Below are 24,041 nucleotides of genomic sequence, written 5' to 3' on the forward strand. Positions count from 1 at the left end.
GGTTCCTAATCCCCCACTGACTCCTGCTCCTCTGCCTCTCCTCTCCCTCTGCTGATTTCTTAGTCCTCCCTTGACACTTCTGCATTATACCCTTCCCCAGCTAGACTTACCTCAATGGAATTTGCCTAAATCCTGAAACTAGTGTCTTCATGTTGGTGATTAGCAGCACCCTATTAAAAGAAACACAACAAAACCCAGCCATAACCCAGCACACAGGGTGGCATTCCCTCCATTTCCCAGCTTTTGTTTATAGTCCTTTCACTTTTTGACTCTTCTCCCCCTTGCATAACACTATCACTTTGGTTACACAACAGTGCAGACAACGTTTTGGGGGATTTTTGCTTGGGGGGAGGATTGCTTTGTCTTTTAGTGAATTTTTTTGTTTATGATCTTTTAGTTTCCAATGACAATAAAACTCCACTTGCATGAGCTTTTCAAGGCTCCTGTGTAGCAGCCTTCTCTCCTTGTATATTGAGTCATCTTTCCTCATCATAAACATCTGAAATTTTCTTCTTAATAATGAGATTCCTCGAGACTAGGAGGAGATTTTTACATTTATTATTTCTTTTTGTTTTGAAACTCAGAAACCTAGAAGTAACATTTCAAATTAATATGGTGGTTTCCAGTTAATTCACAGATTAGCAGTGTTTCAGATAAGCCAACTTCCACTGTTTATTCCTTGCCTAGATGGCATTTCAAAAGCAAAGCAAAGTCCCTGACAGCAGACAGCCTCTGGTGAAACACCCAAAATTAATCTCAGCAAGAATGCTCAAAAATACTGTATTTCAACCTGTTTTAAGGTCTCTTAGAGAAAACCTGCAGAAGAGAGGGCAACTACAAAAGCAAACTACAACACAACTGCCAAAACCTGGTTTCCTACAGCTTTGTGCTGTTTGTCCTGTAATCCCCAGCTCCTCCTGGGCAGCCTTCCTGATAGCCACTGGACAAAAATAAAGTGCTCTGGCAGACAGGCACCACTGTGGCACTGCCTCAGCTGAGTGCAGCAGACAGGATCTGACCCTGGCCAGCTTCTTCAAGCCTTGCCTGGGAGGCATCCCTCAGGCTTTAACTACCACTCCCAATTTTCAGAAAATCTACAGGATCATAGTGATTTCTGAGAATAGCAAGAACAGCTCAATAGCATAGTCTGCATTTTCTCATGGAAAAGTCTGCAGCAACGACCACAAAAAGGATATTGGTCCCATTGGGCATGTCCTGCTTAGGAGTATGAAAGAAAAAGGAAAGAAGTCCATATTTAATACACCTGGGCCTAGCCTTTAAGAGAGAAAAAAAAGATCCTTTCAGCAGGCAGCTTTTGTTTTCACTTCAAAAGCAGACCAGTTACTCATGATGTGCATTTAAGCATTTTAGTATTTTGTTCTATTAATAGCTTGGAAAAAACCCCATAAACCCAAACAGGATTATGTGGGGAGTCTCAACTTTCAGCAGCGCTCACTGTGCAGGGACAACTATCCACATAAAACTGCAACTCCAGTGTTTTGTACACCTCAGAAGATGTAAGTACAAAGTCCTCCTATCTGAAAAAAACCACCACCAAAAAACAGCACAACCCCCCACCCAAAAAGGATCTCTCTTTGAACACTAAGAGAACTCCATTTAAGACAGACCACCCGAAGTTTCAATCATAAAAAACATCAAAAAGGAGTCATTTCATGTGGAACTCATTAGCATTAATTTATGTTAAAATCCATGACTCATTAAAATCTCTCAACAGGTTTGTTTTCCTCCTTGTTCAGATCTGCTTCTGAACAGAGAATCAATATAATTTCCAAGTTTACTACCACATCATCAACTAATTCTTTTTCAGTTTATAGCAGCATATTTGCAAAGCAACGTCTGAAGTAATTTTTAATATATGTTAAACACTTTTCGTAGTACAACAGATACCTCTGTAAGTAGGTCATACATATGTCTCTAACATAAATATCTGCAATACTTTCTGATCCATAGTAAAGTCCATATCAACGTTTCCCTGATACTTTTGAATTTCAGCCTTTGAAGAGAGGGCCATAAAACCTGGTCTTAAATGAGACCCACTCAGCTCCTAAGATACTAATTAAGATGACTGGACTTTAAGCTGCTCAGACCATTTCCCAGGATTTCAAACCATGGACCAATACAGCAGGAGGCCTAAGGCACACAGACTGCTTTCTGAGCTGGTACATCCACCAGGCTTTATCCAGTGTAATTTTTAATATATCCTTTTTATCAAAATAAGCACAAAAAGGAAGTATTTACCCTTTGACAAAAGGTGTACTTTAATAATTTGGATTTTTTTGGCTCACATTGCAAATTGGAAATTGAAAATTCCCATTTTTAATTTGTTTCCCATTAGAGAGGGGTAGGTACAGAATACTTCAGTCACTGCTACATTTCTGGGGAGAGAGATACTTCAGCATTTTGGAAGCAGGAAGCTTGCAGAAACTGGATGGAAAGACTAGCTCAGGAGCACAGAACTCTCAGGGCAGGTTGCAGGACCTGATTCTGAGCTGCTGCCCAGAGCTTTTCTAACTACTTCGTGTTAAGTATCCAGCTCTGTAAGCGGTCCACAGTCTGAGAAGTCTCGCCCACGGTCACTCCGAAGCAAAGGAATATGTGACCGTAGGTACACGTTGATTACCAGAGAGAAGTTTCGATCCAGTGTTTAAATCCCGGGTGGGACAGGCGGGGCGGCCGCGGGGCGGCCCCGCCCCTGCACGCTCGCGGGCCCCGCCCCCGCCTCAGAGCCGCCGGCCCCGCCCCGCCGCGCGCAGGGACCGTTACCCCCCACCCCGCCCCCACCCCGCGCATGCGCCCCCGCCACTCCCGCCGCGGGAACCAACCGCCGCCCGGTCCCTCCGTGCCCCCGCTGCCTCACGGCGCCCCGCCGCGCCGCGCCCCGCGCTTGCCTCCGCGTCCGGCGGGATCTCCACAGGGGCGCCGGCGCCGCCGCTCAAGCCCGCACAGCCCCGCGCCCACCGCGGCTCACACTGCCGCTCTTGACGAGTCCGCGCCCAGCTAAAGCACAGCGCGGCGGGGCGGGGCCTCCCCCGTTCCTCAGAGGGAGGAGCGCGGCCAATCCGGGCCGCGGAGGGGCGTGGCCCCTTGCGGGGGCGTGGCCGCCCGCCATTGGCGGGGCCCCGCCTGACGCGAGGACACCGCCCGCCCGCGCCGAGGCCGTGTGGGAGGGGAGCGGTCACAGCCGCTCCCCGCTCCGGACAGGTTCAACTCTTAACGCCCTGCATAGGCAAAGAGCTAAAAAAACACCAGAAACACATACATTCCAAGTTATTATCGCAAATAAAAGCCCTCAAGTTCACCTGCATCACATTCCCTCCCTCCGAACTCCCCCTCAGCGCCCTGAGGTGAACACGGGCACAGACGAAGAAACCCCTTTCCCCCGCGGGCTTTGAAGTAACCGCAGACAAGCATGAGATTGCATAGAAATGTTTTATTATGTTTATTTGACCAAAGTAATTAAAATAAGGCATTCCAGGTTAGATGTAAACATAGAGATCCGCTGCACAGCAGGTGGCTGCTGCACAGTGAGCAGGTGTATGGCAGCAACAGTAACAGTGTCAAGTTCTACTTGTCAAGGGGAAATACAAAGTTATTTATAAATTAAATATTAATTTAAATATTAATTAATTTAAAGTAATATTTAATTTTGTTCATTTGTTAAGAATAGGGCTTCTCTCAAGATTTGATTCTGAAAAGTGAGGTTTGGATTCAACACAGTGGGTTCAAGTCTGACAGACCAAGCTCCCCAACGTTCCAGACCTAAAAATGCCTTTCACTAGCAGAACTCTCGACACCCAGAGAATTACTCTGTTCTACAGAGACATTTAAAATTTAAGTTGATTAAATATTAGATAGGCTGCATATGAGCACACTGTTACTACTAACACATGCTTTAAGTGTCACTTCCTTTAAAGAACATGATACAGCACATTTATTTTACTTACATTCTGATGTCTGATTTTATGCCATGGATTAATATATAAAAGGATTCTGCAAGACTCTGCAAAGGAGTAAGCATCTGCCCTACTTGTCACTGACAATGTCTCTAGCAATAAGTTCTTTCATTATTTCATTGGTACCACCATAGATTGGCTGAACGCGGGCATCCACAAAAGCTCTGAGGGAGGAAAAAACCAAAACAAAACAAGGAAACATTACAAACAACAACACCTCAGAATGAACATACAATTAAAAAAAAAAAAAAAAAAAAAAAAAAAGAGTGTTTTATCTTTAGAGATCCCTCTTTTCAAAGTATACTATTCCCATTGATAAAGTAGTTCTTATTTTCTAAGAAGCTTCAACTACCTAGAATATTACAGCTTCCCAGGGTGCTGTGTGCCAAACCAGGAACTGGGTCAGTGTCTCTTCCCTGTTTTTTTATAGCGTGAAGTCTCCACTATTGCCTCTAATTAAACAAAAAAATAAAGCCCTATAAACCCAGACTCCTGCTACTACTCCACTCCCAACTCTTGTTCCTGGTGACAGCACACAGGACGATGACAGAGAACTTTTCCATCTTCATTCTGCTTCATCATACAGAGAGCAGCCCAGGAGCAATGTGGCATTCTCTGGAAATCTATATACTGTACACACAGACAAGCAAGGGGACACCCTGAATAGGGCTTACTGGCCTTCCTATAAGACAGGGCAGAACACTCACAAATTACACTCATTCCAAACATCGAGGAACAAGTTATTTTAAATCAACATTTCATACTCAATGTATTTAAAATTTTAAAAAAATCTAAACCTACTCAGTTAAAAAATCAGCTTACTCATTTATGAAAACGGCACAGCAGTCCTGTTTGTGCTATTTCTACTGTCAGATTACCGCCTCTTTTTTTAATAAAAACAGTACCAAAATCTCTACTTAGTGTCTGTCACATGGCTTGTACACAAACTTCACAGATAATACACAAGGATATATACAAAAGCTCCATAAATGTCTCAATTCATAAAGTCAGAAAAAAAATGGGAATGACAAATCCCTTTTCTACATATAAATCTCTCAATTTTTTCATTTAAAAAGGTATAAAAATGCTGAATGTAGCCAGTTATGCTCTTGATTTGACAATTTGATACTCAGTGGTATCTGATCAACATGCTTTCTTCATACATATGCAATTAATTTCAGATAAAACAAACTAGCTCCTCTCTCATTTCTACTTTTACAGTTTTCCTTCTGTTTTTTCAATTAACATTTTCTTCTAAAAAACCAACTTCTCTTTTGTGAAAAAAAACAGACAAAAATTGGTGAACAGCTTATGAGTTATTTGGAGAATCAAAACAAAGCTTTCCTGCAGACATCTGTACAGTAGATTCCCTTTCAATTAAACATGATGAGAAAAGGAACAGTAAATCACTACTAACACTAAACAAGTGACACACAGACATAAAGAAGTGCCTCATTTGACTTTGCTGGTAATCTTTCATCATACAATCTGAAATGTTACACTTACTTTGCAATTGGATACTCCCACATGTACCCCCATCCTCCATGCATTTGTACACACTGAGTAGCTATGCTGTTTTGGAGATCCGAACACCTTAAATGGCCAAAAGGAAATTTGCTTTTAGAAGGACATTATGTTGCAAAACCTTACAAAAGATAAAGATATGTTAACAAGACAAATCCATAACATGATTAGTAAGAAATAAATACTGTTCAATTTAATGCATTTAAGTTTTGTTCCCTTTATGGGACAGCTTTCAGAAAATGAAAGGTTTCAAAACAGACAGGCTTGTTTACCTTTCTCATAGGCCAAGAGAATCCTTTCGTGAAGCAAGTTGATACAGTCTCTTTTCTTACAAAATCCCTCAGCTTTGTCAGAAATTAACAGTAAACCAGGCTTCCCCCCATCATTCCCATTAGCAACACACCAGGATGCTCTTTGAGCATAACCATCACCTGGGCATAATTTATTTTCCACAACAAACTTTATAGCCTTCAATTCTAAAACATACTGTAATTCTTCAACAGCATTTGTTGACTGCAAAATTTGGACTTAACAGCAAAAAAAAATTTAACTGCACTGGAAGCTCAAGTTGAAGCTAGAACACATGAAAAAAACCACTTTCTAACCGTACAGCTTTCAGTGGGCACAGAAGAAATGAAAATGACAAGTCAGTTGCTTCTTGCGGAATAATGGCCTTTTCCCCAAACCATCCCCTCATTCAGTTAAATCCTTATCGTTTATTACACCAACTTTAATTCTGCAGTGAGTTACTGCAACTATCTTTCCCAAATATATTCTCAAGTTCTTTTAGGTACGTAACACGACCTCTGACCACAAGAAAAACCAAACCAAAAAAACCCTACAGACCTTTCTCCAGATATGAAAAAAAGAGATGCACAAACCAGGTTTTAAAATCTTTCAAAGCTCTAACCTGAGTCATTGGCTATACAAAAGGTTTGAAGGAAAATTAGAGACTAGACAGAATCTCCTAATACATTGGGAAATAAAGCAATTCTACATTCAAGTATTTTCTAAACCATTTAAGAGAGTCTTATGGAAGGGTCACAGGGACACCACTAGGGAAAGAGGAAATCCACAACAAATCATGATGGTAAACAGCTGGGAAAGCAAGGGTGTTTCAAATGCCTTGTTTTGGGAAATTTGTTGAGGAAGTGAGTCTGCATATCTCAGCTGGCATTAGTTGCTTCCTCCTCCTCAAAACTGAATGCCTCTGCTTCTGTACCGGGTACTTCTAGGTAATCACTGCCAGGAATAACACTCAAAACCCTTCCTTCCATTGTAAATATTTCTGTTCATTTCATCTATACTTATTTTGAAAAGCCTAAAAACTGTAAACCTGTGTATCTTCCATAAATGTCTTTGCTCATGTCTCATGTGCCTTTTTTCTCCCATCTTTGCAACAAGCTAAAACTATACAAATTCATGTACCAGTTGTTTTTCTCTCATAAAACTAAGTTAACATATAACACCATCAAGTATGGGATGAGGGAAAAGAAGTTCTGGACAATAAAAGAAAACACTGTTCAGTCTCAGTTACAGCAACAGCCATAGCCAACTATTTCTTCCTAAAACCAGATAGCTTTGAAAACTGGCTGGGCCTAACAGCTACTGTTAAGTAACATTAACGAAATAATATCACAGAGCTTCAAAAACATTACAATTTTTCTCCAAATATTCACATTTTGCTTTTAAAGAAATCAAACCAAGCCATATACCCCATTAAAAAAACAACAAAGGAAACAGAAAAACACCCAACAACAAATTGCTAACAGTAAAATGTAAATTTTTCTCTAAATACCAATGGAGCACTCACTTTTACTTAAGCTAAAGCTGAGGCATGATCTTGTTATTAATGGAAGCCTATTTTAAAAGTATGCCTTTATTTTGAAATTGATCTGGTTAACCAACCCTGGTATTCAATGTAACTGTGATTTTTGTTGACAAGATCATTAGAGTTAAGAACATGCAAGTAACACTTCTAGATGACTGTTAGCACGTACCAATACTTTGCCATCGAGGCTGTTGCGGAGTCCAGGCGTTTATCTGCATGGAGCTGCAAACAGCTGTCCATAAAAGCTCGAGCCACACAAATCTGTGTTTTTATTTCGGCCAACTTGTGCTGTACTGTCTTGTTTTGGAAGTGGATAGAGAGGGTAGAGGAAAGAAGTATAGGGCAGTTTAATACTTTAGGTAGAAAATGCAGCATTTTCCGAAGGACTGCTGTTAGAAATAACTATTTCAAACAACTTTGGCTCTGTATGTCAGAAGAGACACCTTACTTTCCAGACAATAATGTCTTCACCAGTCTTATTAGACAAAATGAGATCGTTCTTTATTTCTCACGGTCAACTCAAAACACGAAGTTAAGAGAAAAAGCACAGGAGAAACGGAAAACAAATTCCTAAAGAGCAGGAGGCCCAGAGTGCTCTGTCACTCTTGGCTCCCTCTTGTGAAGGAACATCCTTTCACTCTGTAGAGCCATGAATTTTCCCAATTCATAACCATCTATTGAATGCTTTTTCTATGTATTCTTCAGAGTTTAAGCTACATGCAAAGAGACCAAAGCAAAAAATAAAATAAATTTTAGACTATCAGAAAGTTTTTCAGCACCGAGTTCTGTCACATTGGAAAATAGGTCTACAGAGAAGAGGTAAAATCCATCATAAGGTTATGTAAAACCAGACCAGGAAGGCATTCGACCACCTTCTTGTAATTTTGGTACGGAGGGGATAAAAACATCACCCACTAATAGAAGTTCTTTCTTATTTCAGTTCTAGAAATGTATATAAAAAAATCTTGCTTCCTTTGACAACAAATATACTGGACCAGTGTACTACTATAAGGAAAGAATTAATTTCAAATGCTGTAATGTGGCATGACTAAATGAATTAGCCCAAGACAGAGCTCTGATTGGAAGGGATTATTTATAATATGCACACTCGAGTCATCAGCAACAAAAAAAAAAGGAAATTGAAGAGATATGCAGAAATTCATTATTTTGGCAAAAATAATATACTTTATGAAATTTACTGTCCACCTACTGGTGGCCTAGCCTAAAAAAGGAGATTATTTTGGAGATCTCTGCACAGTGAACTACTACAAATAGGAGGCATCCCCTACCTACATTAAAAAGTTAAAATATAGCTCTTTTGCTTTACAGTCGCATAGTGTGCATACTAAATTCCATCTGGAATTACGGATTAATGAAAGTTAACTTTAAAAACAGATGAAGATCATAGTCTCCTGAAGGATACCTAGCATTCCAGCCTCTAAAAGTTCCAGTTCTGGTGTTCTTCACAACTAAAGATTTGAATTTGACAAACGAAGTCTCAAGACACAGAAATGGATTTTTTTGTTAGTTATTTAAAAAAAAAAAAAATCAAAATTTCCAAAGTATATAAAAAAAAGAGGCAGCCAACATCTTTAGCCCATATGAGTCAGTTCTATCCTAAAAACCAAATATGCAGAAGCTTGGCCTGCCTCAGCCCTAACAGTTAACGTCGTTGTCAGGAACACTGTAGTATAGCAATCCTGTGGAAAGCAATGTATGTTTTATGACTGCAGCTAAAGACTGTAGGCACAAACATCTCAAAACTCAACTACCTACCCCTGTCAGGAGTGAGCTCTGCCCACAGAGCATGACCCAACAGTTTCACATGCAGTCACACAAACACCCAGAGTGCTGCTGGCTGAGGATTCTCATTACAGCATTCATGAAACACCTCCACAGCACTTGGGCAGCAAGGTCACTCCTGGGAGTCCCCACGTCCAGCAACCTCCAAAGTAATTTTTCTGCAATGCTCTGTGTGCAGAGGAACACAATACCTGCACAGGCAGTCCCCAGGATTCCAGGCACAGACAAATACATGTAGGTGTGATGGACCCTGTGATTAGGACCTCCAGCTGTAAAATGCAAGCCTAAGATCAACAAGGGAATTGTTCTTTAGCAGCAGCAAGGAGCCAGTATACTTCCTGCCTACCTATTTCCCTCTCAGAAGTAGCGCTGCTGGGAGGTTACCTACCCAAGTTATAAAACACAAACATTAAGGCTTCTCTGGTGCTTTTTAAAAATTATTATTTTTGCATTTCAAAGATGAACGATGGTCATGGAGGCAAAAAACAGACACAATACAACAGTGAAGCCTGTGAAAATAATCCTTTCAAAACAGCCTAGTGATTTTCATTTAGCAACTGTTTCACATACACAGATGTATAGCAACCACACGCTAGAACTTGTACACAAGTGGCTCAGTTCTAACTCACCTGCAAATGCGCAATTGTCTTCCCAAAAGCTTTTCTTTGCTTCACATAATTTCTTGTTTCTTCAAACATGAATTCACAGCCAGCAAGAGCCATATCAGCAATTAGCAGTCTTTCCTTTTGAAACACAAATTACAGAATCCAGTTGAGTTAGTCCTACATTCCTCCGCATCAGATGCACAATTAGGACACAGATGTTCAGTGTTGTTCATTAAGGGAGTGGGAGCAGAAGTCACATAAAATACCAAACCAGACATACTGCATTACTGACATTAACAAGTGGGACAAATGCCTTGCTGTCTAAAGCTCACTTTAAGTCTTTACTGGGATAATACTGCATCACAGTGACTCAAAAAATAGCCACAGATTGACCACAGGAATCTTACCAACTGAAAAATTCACATCAGATTCTGTTTCAATTATTGGCTTTCACTGCTCAGCTTAAACAACAACTGTGTTGGAACCCTGGGTTCTGAGAATTTCAGCCTTTCAGCGCTGGCAAGCAGTGATCCTCAGAAGCACACTGTATTTGATCTGAAACCCTGGGAAAGGCTCCCTAAATTGTGTGATAACACTGAGGTTGTTGCTGTGTAATTAAAAGTTATATCATTGGGTAGAATATGTAGAGGTGTAAAAAATTAGGTTTAGGGGATATAGGCAACAATATGGAGGATTTTGGGTGTGGATCTTCTTCTTCCTTTCTCCTTCTTCTTCACAAATCTAGGGGTTCTGGTGTTGGATTAAAAAACCCGCAACTGCGGGTTGCGAACAGCTAGTTATTGGATTATAAATAAAAACAAGTTACTTGGCTGGGCAATTTAGACCTTAAAAAGCCTTGGAAGTTAGAATTCATGGCCATTTTCCCACCTTGTTACCTTGGAGGCACACTCTGTGCAGCTGTGTTATAGATAAGATATAATAAACAACTAAGTCTGAAGAAATTCCCAGTGTCCTGCATTTTAACTCAAACTCTGAGTAAAAGAACTCACGAAATAGAAGCAAAAAAGAATAGAAACGGTAAAAAGAGTAAATTAACCCAGGGACACTAATACAACTATTTAATAATTTCAATAGTTCAACTCTAGGGGGAAAAAAAAGCCTACAAAAATTGGCTTTTCTTTCCTCGTTGCACAGTGAAACACAAAAACTACATGCAGAACAATTGTTTCTGGAAGCATTGAAACAGCCTGATGCATTGCATTGAACCTGTTCATGAGCACATCTATTTAAAGCAGTAAAGATTTCCTTTGATCAGGTTTTTTATTTACTCACAGTATAAAATTAAAAAACATGATCCCTACCAAATGAGGTAAATACAACATCAGAGCTTTGACAAAGCACAGACACATTTTGAAAAACCACATTGCCTCTTTGTCCTTCCAAATAATCCCAAAACTTCATAAAGTAAGTTGTAAACTGGCAAAGTATTTTGGCAGCTAAACAATTTCTTTACTTTGTTAAATGAACAGAGTTCCATGTAACTTTAATATGCTTCTACTTACAGAAGAGCTAGAACAGCAGCGCTTGTTTCTTGGAAGAGAATGCCAAATGAATCAGACACGTCCAAGCTGCACTTAATTTACTAAGCAAAGTGCTTCCATACTAGAAGTACACAAGAAATATGTGGTATGTTCTTTTTAATACACTACCCTCAGGTTCTTCAATAGCTGGGTTGTTGATTAAGAGATCTGGCTTTGAGCTGCTGCGATATCAACATTTTTAGCAATGCCCAAAGAATTCTACACCTAGCACTGCGTGCTTCAGTTTAAAATGAGCAGTATCAACAAAACCTTGAACACAAGACTGTCAAAGACTGGAAAAGCTTGATGCCTCAAGACATTTTGGGATGCACGTGTGGGGGTAAGGGGGCAGGTCGGGCCCTGCTCTGATGAGGTGTGCCCTGCTCTGCACACCACACCCCCAGCCCAGCCCTAGAGCATCCCAGCCCTTCAGTGTCTGTCAGTTGTGGCACACTGGAGGCCCCAGTCTTGCCTAAGCCAGCTCCTGAATGGCCAAGTGATTAAAGTCCCATCGGAGGAGGGCCAGGGTAGCTCTGGGGTTTAAAAGGCTGACCACAAGGGGAGCGTGTCTTGATCCTATCAGCCTCTTGGAGTTTCTACCTCATTGTTCTGGTTTGGCCAAATTTAGAAATATATCCTCTGAGAGAAGGCAGGTTACAACCAGCCCTCCCCCACCAGGTTCAGGAAAAGATAAATTTTCCTCGAAGGAAAGTGAAAGAGATAAAAACTATTTATTTAACAAACACACAGCAAAAGGATAATAATGTTAAATAACAAAACCTCTCGCTCTGCTGAGAGAAACCTGGGAAAATTTCAGAGTCCTTCCATAGCTCTCTCTCTCCCCCTCCTTGGAGCTGGGACGGGGTGGTAGGCCCACCTCCAGGGCCAAGGCCTCAGTGGAAATTCCTCCTGATGCATTCCAATGTTGAAACAGTCCAGCAGAGGGAAAAAAAAGAAAAAACAAAGTCCCAGGAAAAACAAAAGTTTAACTCTCCGTCTCTCTCCAGAGAAAGAAAAAAGAGCTGAAAAACTGGCCAAAAGCAAGCTGGGTGCCTTCCCCACTCTCGCTCTGCTGCCACAGCTGAAAAAAAAAGGTCTCTCTCTCTGTGTGACCTTGAACAAGCTGCAAACTGCTTTGAAAAAGTTTTGCTCAGGTTTTCCTCCCCCCTCTCAGGCTCAGCTTAAATGCACAGAAAGGCACAAAATTAATTTCTGGGCATGGGCCAGCAATATGGGATACACATCACAAAGTCACCCCAAGACACTCATCACTGGAACTCAGGAGCTGGTAGTTGTATGTGTGGTTTTCTGTATTTTTCCTATCTTTCTCCTTTTCTTCTTCTTCTAATTCTCTTTCCATGGAACATTTTCGGTAATGACACATGGGACGGGTTTAAATGTCGCTAAGTTAAAACAACTAATTTAATGCTGTGATAAGTGTGTTCTATGTTAATTGGATGTTGCACTACATCCTTTACCAAAGCTCCTTGATTTTCTGTATTTTGCCAGTAAACCTGTGTAATTGTGACTCTTGAGAATATCTGGTTGCTACTTCTCCTGTGAGCTTAACCCACAGAAATGTTTTGGGGTGTTACAAACGCATCCCGCTTTGGCAACCCAGGTGGCTCACCACAATACATAAACTTCAGGACTAATGACAAAACCTGACAGCAAACACTCACATTCCTTTTACCTGAGGGAGCTCTGCCATCAGATAGTAGAATCCTTTGTTTTCTTTTCCAAGCAAGGCACTGGCTGGCAACCGCACATCTTCAAAAAACAGCTCTGCTGTGTCCTAAGAGGATTTGAAATGCAAGAATTGAGAGTCTGACATTCTCATCTCATTACGCTAATTTTGCCCTATTTTTTTCTTGCTATTGTGCACTTTAACTTGAAATCCCAAAATTATCTAGCCTGGAAGGATCCTCCAGAAGTCATGTAGCTTACATCCTACTCAGAGCAGCTCCAGAAAAAACAATCAGCTGAGGGCCTTGTCTAGTTAAGCTTTCCAAAGCTCCAAAGATAAAGGCTCCAGGACCTCTCTCGGCCCCTGTGCAAGTAACCAATCTCTTTCCTGGTGGACTTTTTTCCCCTACTACCTAGTAAGAATTTTCCTTAATGTAACTTGCCTCCTTTGCCACTCTCCCCTTCACTCTGCTCCTCAAAGAAGAATCAGGCCCCACCATCTCTATAGCTAATGGTGTAAGTAAGATCCTGTCCTTCCAGGCTTCTTCAAAGTAAACACATTCAGCTTCCTCAGCCTCTCCTTGCACATCATATGCTTCAGACTTCCACAGGCAAAAATCAGGATACATATGTTGCGTGTTTGTGCTCTGAAGTCTAACAGCTACAATAGCACCATAGTTCCATCTTATATTTATTTAGCAGTTGCCAGGAATTAAGTGGGTTTAGACTTTCTCCAATTCTATTGCATTAGAGGTTGTATGAACTCACTTGAGCTTTCAGGCCAATTTTGTTCAGTTTGCGTCCTTTGATGAAACCTTTTGTTCCATTTTCCACCAGAAAAAGGCTGATCCCATGAGCAGGGGATCGGGCCTCCCGGTCTGTAACTGCAACCACGATCACTACATCGCTCATCCAACCATTAGTGATGAACACCTGTAAAAAAAGGCAATTTAGAATAAAACAAGGTGGATAGAGGTTAGAAGAGATCACCAAGTAGCAGAAAGAAAAATTACATTGATACTTTCACAGGTGAACTGAAAGGCAAGGTTCAAGCGTCCAGAAGAATTTTAAGCTTTTGATATTAAGTGCTCTGGAACAAGGCAGACATTAATTTGAGAAGTATTGTGAGGGGCGGAAGTGTGAAGTTAAAGAATGCACAGATTTGTTTCTTTTGTCTGTCCCGTGATAAAGAAGGAATACAGTATCAAATGTAAATAAACACAGAGGTTCTCTTGTCTAGAAATTAAATTAGTGAGGCATAACACTCAAAACTATCAATGCTTCTTGTCACAACTGCTTACTATTATCCTGTAGAACAACTCATGAGCCTGTCAAATGGATCCATCTTAAGTCCAGCAAAAGAAAGCTTTCTGTCCTGCTTGGCTTCAAATGAGCAGCATAAGCATCTTTTTTAGCACCGATGCATATGTATTTGCTTGCATACATTCTCACCACTGAAATTCTGCTAAGACCAGAAGTCTCTATCAGTACTATGTTATCAGCAGCAGTAAAAAAGATTAGGACATTTCATAGCTTTTTAAAAAATGGTCTGTTGAACCCACACTCCCACTTCAACACTATTTCTGCCTTCTTGTTTTTCATTATGGTAATGCATAAAGTGCTTTGCCACAGCTTGACAAGACAGTCAGAGCATCTGATGCAGCTGTTTTGGGTTTTTTGTAACATGACCACCGAGCTCCTGAAAGATTCCACAGCTTGCATTGTGGCAACACAAGTTTTTACTCAGGCCACAGAAGATTTCATGGCAGTAGTATATATATTTTATTGTTAAACATCATTACTAAAAACCATCCTGCTCATACTACACAGCACATTTTTTCCCCTTTTCTTCACAGTTTAAGGGAAAATAAGCCTTTTAATAGGGTTATTTAAAAGCTACAAAAAGAACCTATACAAGCCCTCCCATAAATCAGTTTGTAAATTGCCTAAAACAGACCTATTTCAAGACCTATTAAAAAAGTAACTGGAACAAAAACCCCACCTACAACACAACCCACACAAAAACCCCAAACCAAAAGGATTGCGAGGAGATGCTGAGAGTGGTGCACATCCTGCTGCATTCAGCTAAATGCATTCAGTTCCTAGAGCCTATGAGCAGTACGTATGTCAGTGCACTTACCTTACTCCCATTAAGAATCCAGTCACTTCCATCTTTTTTTGCATATGTCCGTATTCCCTGCAAGTCACTAAAACGAAATTCAAAAGGTCCTTCAAAAAACCATTCTGGAAGCTGCAATTTGTATATTGAATTCTATCCAGTACAAAATAAGGTAGATTTTATACCATCCAGGCATGGGCTCAGTGAAAACAGATGAGGATAGTGAGACATCATGAAATAGCTGAGTGTAACAGAAACCACAAGCATGCTGTGGAAAAGGATGATAAATCTATGCAACCATACAGGCGTGTGAGGTCCCATTTCCTCATCTCTGCTTGTGGGAGGTGGTGTAACACAAGCACTGACATCAACAGGTCAGCATGCACCTACACCAGTATGCCTCAGATGACAAATGCCACACAAAACCACATCCTCTAAACAGGCTCAATTCTGATCAGGAGGCTGTGTGAAAAGCCATAAACAACATCTACCATTTGTAGAAACATGACGCCAACAGGTTTTGCACTTCATGTGTCCCTCTCTCTTTTGGAAACTGGTCAGATCAGCAGTGTCTACTCTAAACACTGGGTGCTGGGCAAGGAGGAACACTTCTCTGAAAGGATTCAGAGGAAAGAAAATCAAGGTGTTCTGTTCCACAGAAAAAGCTAATAGTAAAGCCAAGCCTTCTTTACCAATGTGTCTTAGGGTGACTTTATGATGTGTATCCCCTATCACTGCCCCATGCCCAGAAATTAATTTCGTGCCTTTCTATGCCTTTAAACTGAGCCTGAGAGGGGGGAGGAAAACCTGAGCAAAACTTCTTCAAAGCAGTTTGCAGCTTGTTCAAGGTCACACAGAGATAGAGACGGCTCTCTGCACTCAGCTGCGGGAGGAGAGCGAGAGCAGAGGCAAGCACGCGGCTTGCTTTCTTTTTCCAGCCAGCTTTTGGCCAGTTTTCAGCTCCTTTTCCTCCAGAGAGTTGAACTTTGTTTTCCTGAGACTCCGATTTTTTCCCTTCTTCTCTGCTGGACGGTTTCAACATCAGAATACATTGGGAGGACTTTCCACCAAGGCCTTGGCCCTGGAGGTGGGCCCACCACTCCATCCCAGCTCCAAGGAGGGGGAGAGAGAGACTACGGAATGACTCTGAAATTTTCCCAGGTTTTCTCTCTACAGTGAGAGGTTCCATTATTTAGCATTAGTATCTTTTTTTTCTGTGTGTTTGTTAAATAAATAGTTTTTATCTCTTTCACTTTCCTTCAAGGAAAAAGTTTTTTTCCTGAACATGGTGGGTAGAGGGGTGGCTTGTAACCTGCCTTCTCTCAGAGGATATATTTCTAAATTTGGCCAAGCCAGCACACTATGTATATTATTTTTACACTGACTATACTTCATAAGTATGTTCACAGGACAAGCAAGTTGGTAACTATAAACTCAGACTGCAAAAGCAAATACAAAGCATAATTGCCCACAGTAGGACAAATACAGAAATGGATTCTGAGCTACTATCTTGAAATGACAAAGCTGTAATAAAGTAATCCATAATAGGTTTTTTGAGTTTTACGTATAATGCAGGATAGTCTTGTCCGTACAGTAACTAACCAGGAGGTTCAGAATGTTTTTCACTGACAAATCAATAGACAGCAAATAATGTTAAGACCATTGTTTTAATATTTGGCTTACCTGCCAGCCCCAGGTTCTGTCATGGCAATAGCTCCAATGCACTTGCCTGTAATCATTTGTGGGATAAAGTGTTTAATCTGTTCTTCAGAGCCATAGTTTGCAATGTAGGGCATGACAATATCTGAATGAAGGCTGAACCCTGGGCCTGTACAGTTAACATACATCCTGGAAAAAAAATAAGGGGGAAGTTCAGAAAAAAGTACTACCAAGACTTGAACACTGAACTTGCACTGTTACAACACAGACCCAATAACAAAGAAAACCCCACTACACAGAAGTCTCAGATATCTTCTGGCACTTTTACCACTATTTATAGAATGTAATTTCACAGCCAAATGGGTACATAACCTACCAGGCTAAATAAAAATGCTTTCTCGAGTTACAAAGCCAGTGGAGCATAATGACACTTGTTACTCAAACAGTGATCCAGAATACTTAAAACACAAGGGATTTACACGTATCTAAACCATCCTTTCCACAGGAAAGATAAGATCATTTTCTGTAAGCAAATGTAGTCCATAATGAGGATAATTCATGGAAAAAAAATACAGGCACAAACAATATGATCACTGAAATTCTTCCTGAAGCATCCAATACTCACTGCTCCTCCCAGACAATGGCTGAAGAGAGAATATCCGCTCCAATGCCTCCATGTTTTTCAGCGATAGCAACACCCAGCAAACCCTGCTGTCCAGCTTTTTCCCAGAGCTCCCTGCTCACCTGGCCATTCTTCTCCCATCTGCAAAACGAACACAAAACCAGCACTGAACCCCTCATGTGCTACTGTTTATCTGTCATGGCTGCTGCCTCACACTGGAACACCAACAGATAGTGTGAAGGTACACAGACAACTATATGTCACAGCCAAGAAGCAGCAGCTTCATCAGAGTTTCTCATCTTCAAGTCCACAGATGCCACTGGCACTACAGAGACACCAACTGTAAAACAAGTTTGAACTCCTGCTTCCAATGTGTAACCTGACAGGATTTCATTAAGACTTCTTATGACTCTTATACCAGACTGGGATTTAGGCAATTTAGCCCCAGACATCTGGATCATCACAGGCAGGTCTTTATCCTCCTGACATTTACAAATGTACATTTAGCCACATACAAAATGAGTATAACACATCAGTATCTTTCACAAAAGACTTCACCAGTGAAAACTCTACCAGTGAAAAATGCTTTATCAGAATCAAATGATACCATATTAGTCAGTTTTGTATAAAAATCTGTCTCTGTGCACTTCTTACAAGTCAGTACTGTATCTTGGTAAATTACTGCTTTAAGGTACTTTCAAGTTTGTGTAAATAGATAGTTGAGGCTTATCTGCTGATAGTTTGCAAACTTTAACACCACAGCAATAATCTATTCTTGGAAAATTAGAGCCTCTTTATGGGGTTTGTCAACTCAATAGAAGGTTGGATGGTCATTAATGCTCCAGGTTTTCTTTTTTTAAAGCTTTTATTTTCTAATGCCACAATTTTTAAATTACATGGTAAACAACATTCCTCTGATGCACATGTGTGCAGCAGAGCTATATCATAGCTGTTTACCCACATTTAATCAAGTATCTTATCCTACATATAAAACAGAATCATAGAAACGCAGAATAGTTTGGATTGGAAGGGACCTTAAAGCTCACCCAGTTCTGACCCCTTACCATGGGCAGGGGTCTCACTAGCCCAGGTTGCTCCAAGCCCCATCCAATCTGGCCTTGGACACTCCCAGGGATGGGGCAGCCACAGTTTCTCTGGGCAACCTGTGTCAGTATTTCAGCTGATTCACAAAGCTTTTGCTCCTACACTGGAAGTCTTAGATCTCTTTTTACCATCTTTGCTTTGCCTCTGATACCCACTTTCAGGGACATTCCTGTCCCTACCTCACCCAGCATGAAAGCTTCTCCTCCTCAAAATAATCCACAATTGCATTCACTGATGCTACATTTGTCTCTTCATCTCAGCCCAGACAATTAATATACTGTGCCTGAAGCCTCCTTGTTTACTTCAGAAGTGTGAGAACAGAGTGGTTCATTGGTCATTGAAGTGATGCAAAAACACAAGTTCAACTTGATTCAACCTCCCTAAGAAGTTGTTGTGTCAGCAAGATGGCAAATAGGATCTTCAGCAACCTCAAGCAGAGCCAATACATGTACACAGACCCGCCCTGGAAGTCCTAACACAAAATGAGGGACAATATCTGGTTTTATGGACAGAATATGACTGTACAGTGGAAAAGCATACTACTATGAGGTTGTGGTTTGAGGATAAAAAAAAAATAGCTGTCACTAACCCTACTGTAAGCCTCCTGCTGCTCATTCTTGCCCCAGTCATGATGCTTCATACACTCAACTGAGGCACCTCAGCTGTTGGTGGATACACACTTGAGCTGTATCAGGATATTCCTATCTAGCAGGGCAATTTCAGAATAAGTCCTTCAGTACCACTTGCTGTTTTTACTTCAAGTAAACTAGAAATTGCTTAAGACACTACTACAGCTTGACACTTTTGGTTCAAAACCATATCCTGAGTTAATTTTTTTCCTATCCACCACTATAATGTGATTGGATATGGCTAAAATAAGGGCTAAAATTACCCTCCAGCTCTACTTCAGTGGAATTACAACACCTCTACCCTGTACAGAAAACGCACATATTTCCACAGAAACAAAAATTAAAGAAATTCAAACAGAGATTTTGTGCAAGTTTCTTGGTAATACATGATTCACCTCACCATGCTATATGTACTTGTATGTAGCTACAAAATCTACTGCAAGAGAGACAGTAACCTAGACACATGATCAAAGCCTTTTTCACTATTTCCCAATAGTGTGGGAACTGAACTGTCCACCAACTCTCCCAAAAGCATCTGTGTCAGTTAATCCTACAGGAAGGGAAACTTTGCTGCAACTCTGCAAACTGCATTTGTCTGCTCATGGGCCCAAGCTGAAGATGCCAGATAACATACACTGGAGCTCAAAGGACGCATTCAATTTGATTATGTGTGATTTTCCTTCATGCATGACTTTGTTTTAATTTGGTAAATTTGTATATCCTATTGTATCAGGAGTAACACTGCAAAAAGAATTTTGGGGAAAAATTAATATTGGCAAACCAAAATGTTTAAGAGGTTATCTTACTCTGTGTGAAAAGGCAGCACTTCTTCCTGAAAGAACTTCCTTGCACTCTCCCTGAAGATATCATGATCTGATGAGAAGATCCTCCGAATGCCTATATCAGTCAAAGTCTTAGCAGAAGATGGTTCCAGGCGCTTTGTGCCATGCTGTTCTGTTTGCAGAGGACTAAAAAAAGACAAATTAATGCATCTGTTAGGATACAGGCACCCTATTTGCATAACTCTTTTAAAAGGGAAGAAACACCCATGTTACTAAACATAGTTCACATCCCAACTCTGGCACACCATTAGGTCTCAAGGATACCCATGATAAATACAAAGAACTAACATACACTGCACTCCACTGGACTATTAATGGAGGTAAAGCAAGGCTGGTTTGTCCTTAACACTTCAAATAAATTAAAAACAATAACAATACATATATAGGTAAAAGAATAAAGTTACCCCAATGAAAACATATATAAAAACAAAATGATGCTGTAACAAAAAAAATAAAAACTGAAATAGTGGTAAATGTCAGTAATAGAAACCACACAAGGAAAGTATAATTATGAAATAAGAACAAAGGGTTTATAAAGCTTTTGTAGGGGTTTGGAACATCAAGGATGACATAGTACTTTAAGGCTTGCTTTTATTGTATTCCCATGAAACATCAGAAATTTTAAGTACAGAGCTGAGTACATGGAAGAGGCATTCACTCTTCCTTTCTCAAACTATTTTGTTAATCTCTCAGTTCCTCTGCACATCAACTGTGTGTAGTCCTACAGAACTCAGCTCAGCCTACGCTTATTTACTCTGCTGTAGAGACACAAGTCTTTATTTACTACCACATGTAGTTACTCAGGCTCTGCCAGTGAAATAATCCCCCTGAAACAAACTATATTTACTTCTAATAATATTTGGGAAAAATGGGATACAGCAACTTGCTGGTTGAGTATTTTGTACCCTCAAAGCTAGGCACACAGTGACTCTGAAAAGCTCTACCTTATTTTTAAAGCTAAGATGATGCTGAGCTTCATTTAAGCCCACCCGTTTGTTTAATTGTGGCTGACGCTGCACATGTCACACAGGGAAGGGCCTGGCTACTCCCTTATTCTAAACGACAGTCCTGGGAGAGACAACTCGAAGGTCTGGGAAGGTGTGATCCCACTCCTGCCTTTCTGCTCCCCCCAGCCCCCAAGCCCGAGCACTGCTGCCAAGGGGGAACGCGGTGCCCGGGAAAGAACACGCCCGGCTGTCACCTGCTGCCAGCACAGGACTCGCTGTTCCCGGGAAGTGGAGCAAAGGTCGGGAGATCACGGGGATGGATGCCTGGGGCTCCCGGGCCGCGCGGCTCGGGGGGCTCGCCCAGCCCCAGCTGTCTCCTGCGATGGGGGCACGGCCGCGCACACACACACGTATGCTGGCTACATACAGCAGCCTGTACCCCCTTTCCCGCCACGCGTAATACAGACCTACGGCGCACATGCCACGCCCTCCAAACACACACAGAGATGCGGTGACACACCACATCCACACAGAATGGATAGCACACACAGACAGCCCCGTCAGCCCGCACACACACACCCCCCAAGCAGGTGGGCAAAGACATCCACGCCGGTCTTTACGGAACCCAAGCTGAGGGGCGCTCACCCACCCTCACGGATCGGTCCCTTCCGCCCCAGCGCTGCCCACCATGGCCGGTTCCGCTCACCTGGGCCTGGCGGAGAAGGGTCGGGAGCCGGCGACCCGCAGAAGACCGCGCAGCGGAGCACCCACGCCGCCATTTTACGGGACAGGGCGGGACAGGACAGGGCGGCACTGCCCCTGGAGCCCCGCGAGTTATCCCTGTGCCCGCCCACCTACGGCTGTAAATCTCTTCCGGGCTGGAGGCGGCAGTGTCGTGAAACAGCTGTATCATTAATAATTTTCTAATGTAGCTTTGCAATCACGTCATGGAGAGGAGCGGGAGCAAAGGTGACAGCCGGACGAAGGGGTTGTGCTCTGAAGGCAGCTCGTGTGATGGCACCCGGCATGAGGGACGACCATCCTGGCCATGGATCCGTCCTCCTTTCAGAGCCTTCAGGGAAGGGGCTGTCATCCCCTGGGGTGGCATGGCTGGAACCTGAGCCCCCTCCCCTGAGGGCTGCCCCTCACTGGGCCTTTTGGCCATTTTGCCTTCGTGGGGCTGGTCCTCCTGGTGTCAATGGGTCTTGATTTGCAGAATCTGCGCACCAAAATAATTTAGCATGCTTTTTTTTTTTTTTTTTGGGGGGGGGGGTGTGTGCTTTTTCTTTTTCCCTTTTTCTTTCTGTGATAAAAAGCTATTATAGTATTGGCTTTCGCAGGTAGTAAAATGTAAGAAATATTATGTATTAGAATACATTAGGAAATATCATGTGCAAATATGCTAAGAATAACTTTGCTATGCGGATATTAACTAGTTAACATTATAACTGGGGTCAAAGTTACAAGATGCTGATACAGCTTGAGTTATAAGATACCAATATAACCTGAATCATAACTTTCTATACAATGTAATAGCTAGTATATGGTTTACTAATTGCTTCATGTTTAAATAAAGGAAAACTCGCCAGGTGAACAATCTCAAGAATAGACAAGTATAGCTAGATACTACATCCTGCTGCTTCCCTAATGAGAAGTTGGCAACAATGAAGCCAATTAGCCACAAAGTAAAGAATTTAAACCGGTTGGATCCAGAAAGACCCAGGACCACCATGACTGCGCATGCTCCAAAGACAAAATTGAAAAGTTCAAGATGTGAGGGAGACCTGAGCCTTCGTCGAAGAAGACCCCTGAAGATCCTCACGATCATAATAAGCATGCTCTAATAGGCGGATCGGAGGAGGAACTATGTTACTACCTTCTAAAGTGAAATGTAAATTAGTTCTCAGAAAAACTATGCATATGCATTGTGGTTTATTAAATATGCATAATGTTAAAGCATATAAACGGGAAATTTGTGTGTGTGTGCCTCTGGCTATAAGCCACACACCCAGTGCTGTGATTTTGCTTTAAGTGACCTTTGTCCCCTGTTGTCCCTTATTACATTTTAAAAAACCCAAAAAGAAGGGTGGGCTTCGTTTCTCACACTTTCCTTTTTTATTTTGAGTGCTGGTTCTCTAAACTAGGCGGTTTATGATTATCGTGTGCAGGGGCTTTCCAAAGGATGGAGGCGTTGTTCTGAATGTTACCCATCGCACAGCACCAATTCACACACAGAGGCAAGGTATTTCTATTTTTTTTATTCTAGTTTGCACAAAGTAGATAGCTAGGTGGTAACCCATAAAAGGCTAGCTCCCCATTCATCAACACTTTACACTATCTATCCTCTTTAACAAGGGCATACATTTTATTACATAACCTCTTTATTAATTAGTACTCAACCCCCTATTTGCTAGTTATATCTCTCACTTCTCATGCAAATTAGTCCTCATGTGCAGTTCTTCCCTCCCTTTTAGTCTGGAGTCTTATTTTGAGTAGGTGGTCAATGAGTCAGTGGTCACAATCTCCCACTGCCAGAATTACCTTTCCTCCAGTTACTGCAATGCTCATAAACTGTGCTGATTAACAACTAAAAAAACCACAACATTCAAAGTTTTACTCAGTTATTCACATCTTGGAGGGCTCAATATCAGAGCAGGCATTACTTTAAGGAAGAGTGAACCACTGGAGGTGGGGAGAAGGATAAAGATTTAATAGTCTGCTCATAGCTCTTCATCCCTTTGGCCCCTGAGGTCACCCTGCTGCATGGGGCATAGTCTTGACAGGGGATACTCTCCCACGTCAGCCCTTTTGGGAGATTTTTGAGCCATAAATGGGCATCTTTCACCAAGAAAGGAGCTCCTTCTACCAACAATACCCTGACCTAAAAAATGATACATATAACTAGATATGCTATAGAGATCTGATAACTAGATCTGATATCTAGAATATAACATGTTACCAATCATTATTAAGTATGGGGTTAAAATGATATACAGTTCTCATAATTGGGGTTTTACATACTTCCCTCACTTCCTGTGTAATGTTGTTGAACTCTCAGGAATTACCCTCTGGAGTCATAAGATGGCACAAAAAAATTAAGCAAAAAGGAAATTTTGAACCTTGGTATTTGTTGAGAAATAAAACAAATGCTGAAA

At 41.5% G+C, this 24,041-nt stretch overlaps 2 protein-coding genes and 1 long non-coding RNA gene across 10 annotated transcripts in view; 1 reads left to right on the top strand and 2 right to left on the bottom strand.

Moving 5' to 3' along the window:
- The window catches only part of KANSL1L (KAT8 regulatory NSL complex subunit 1 like), a 68,175-nt gene extending 65,137 nt beyond the window's left edge, over nucleotides 1-3,038 (bottom strand). For 3 of the 8 annotated variants that reach the window (XM_039555430.1, XM_039555429.1, XM_039555427.1), the window contains exon 1: nucleotides 2,910-3,038. Coding sequence is in view for 5 of the 8 variants with exons in the window: in XM_039555431.1 (XP_039411365.1) it covers nucleotides 111-202 (92 nt within the window). In the remaining 3 variants the exon portion in view is untranslated. Of the gene's footprint in view, nucleotides 1-110; nucleotides 569-2,909 lie in introns of those variants that run through there. The other 5 variants (XM_039555426.1, XM_039555425.1, XM_039555431.1 and 2 more) reach the window with 4 other exon arrangements.
- A 393-nt stretch (nucleotides 3,039-3,431) lies between these two features.
- ACADL (acyl-CoA dehydrogenase long chain) lies at nucleotides 3,432-21,665 on the bottom strand. Its single transcript, XM_039555550.1, has 11 exons — nucleotides 21,532-21,665; nucleotides 19,904-20,122; nucleotides 17,368-17,505; nucleotides 16,767-16,931; nucleotides 15,105-15,171; nucleotides 13,733-13,897; nucleotides 12,972-13,073; nucleotides 9,762-9,875; nucleotides 7,499-7,626; nucleotides 5,481-5,567; nucleotides 3,432-4,138 (listed from the first exon to the last, which is right to left on the bottom strand). Exons 1-11 carry the CDS (start codon nucleotides 21,663-21,665, stop codon nucleotides 4,045-4,047), a joined length of 1,413 nt encoding a protein of 470 aa, XP_039411484.1. The 3' UTR covers nucleotides 3,432-4,044.
- A 103-nt stretch (nucleotides 21,666-21,768) lies between these two features.
- On the top strand, nucleotides 21,769-22,798 carry LOC109145769. Its single transcript, XR_002047438.3, has 2 exons — nucleotides 21,769-21,855; nucleotides 22,463-22,798. It is a non-coding gene; the product is annotated as an uncharacterized LOC109145769 (long non-coding RNA).
- Nucleotides 22,799-24,041: the final 1,243 nt, after the last annotated feature.

This window comes from Corvus cornix, chromosome 7, assembly GCF_000738735.6.
Source record: "Corvus cornix cornix isolate S_Up_H32 chromosome 7, ASM73873v5, whole genome shotgun sequence".
NCBI lineage: Eukaryota > Metazoa > Chordata > Aves > Passeriformes > Corvidae > Corvus > Corvus cornix.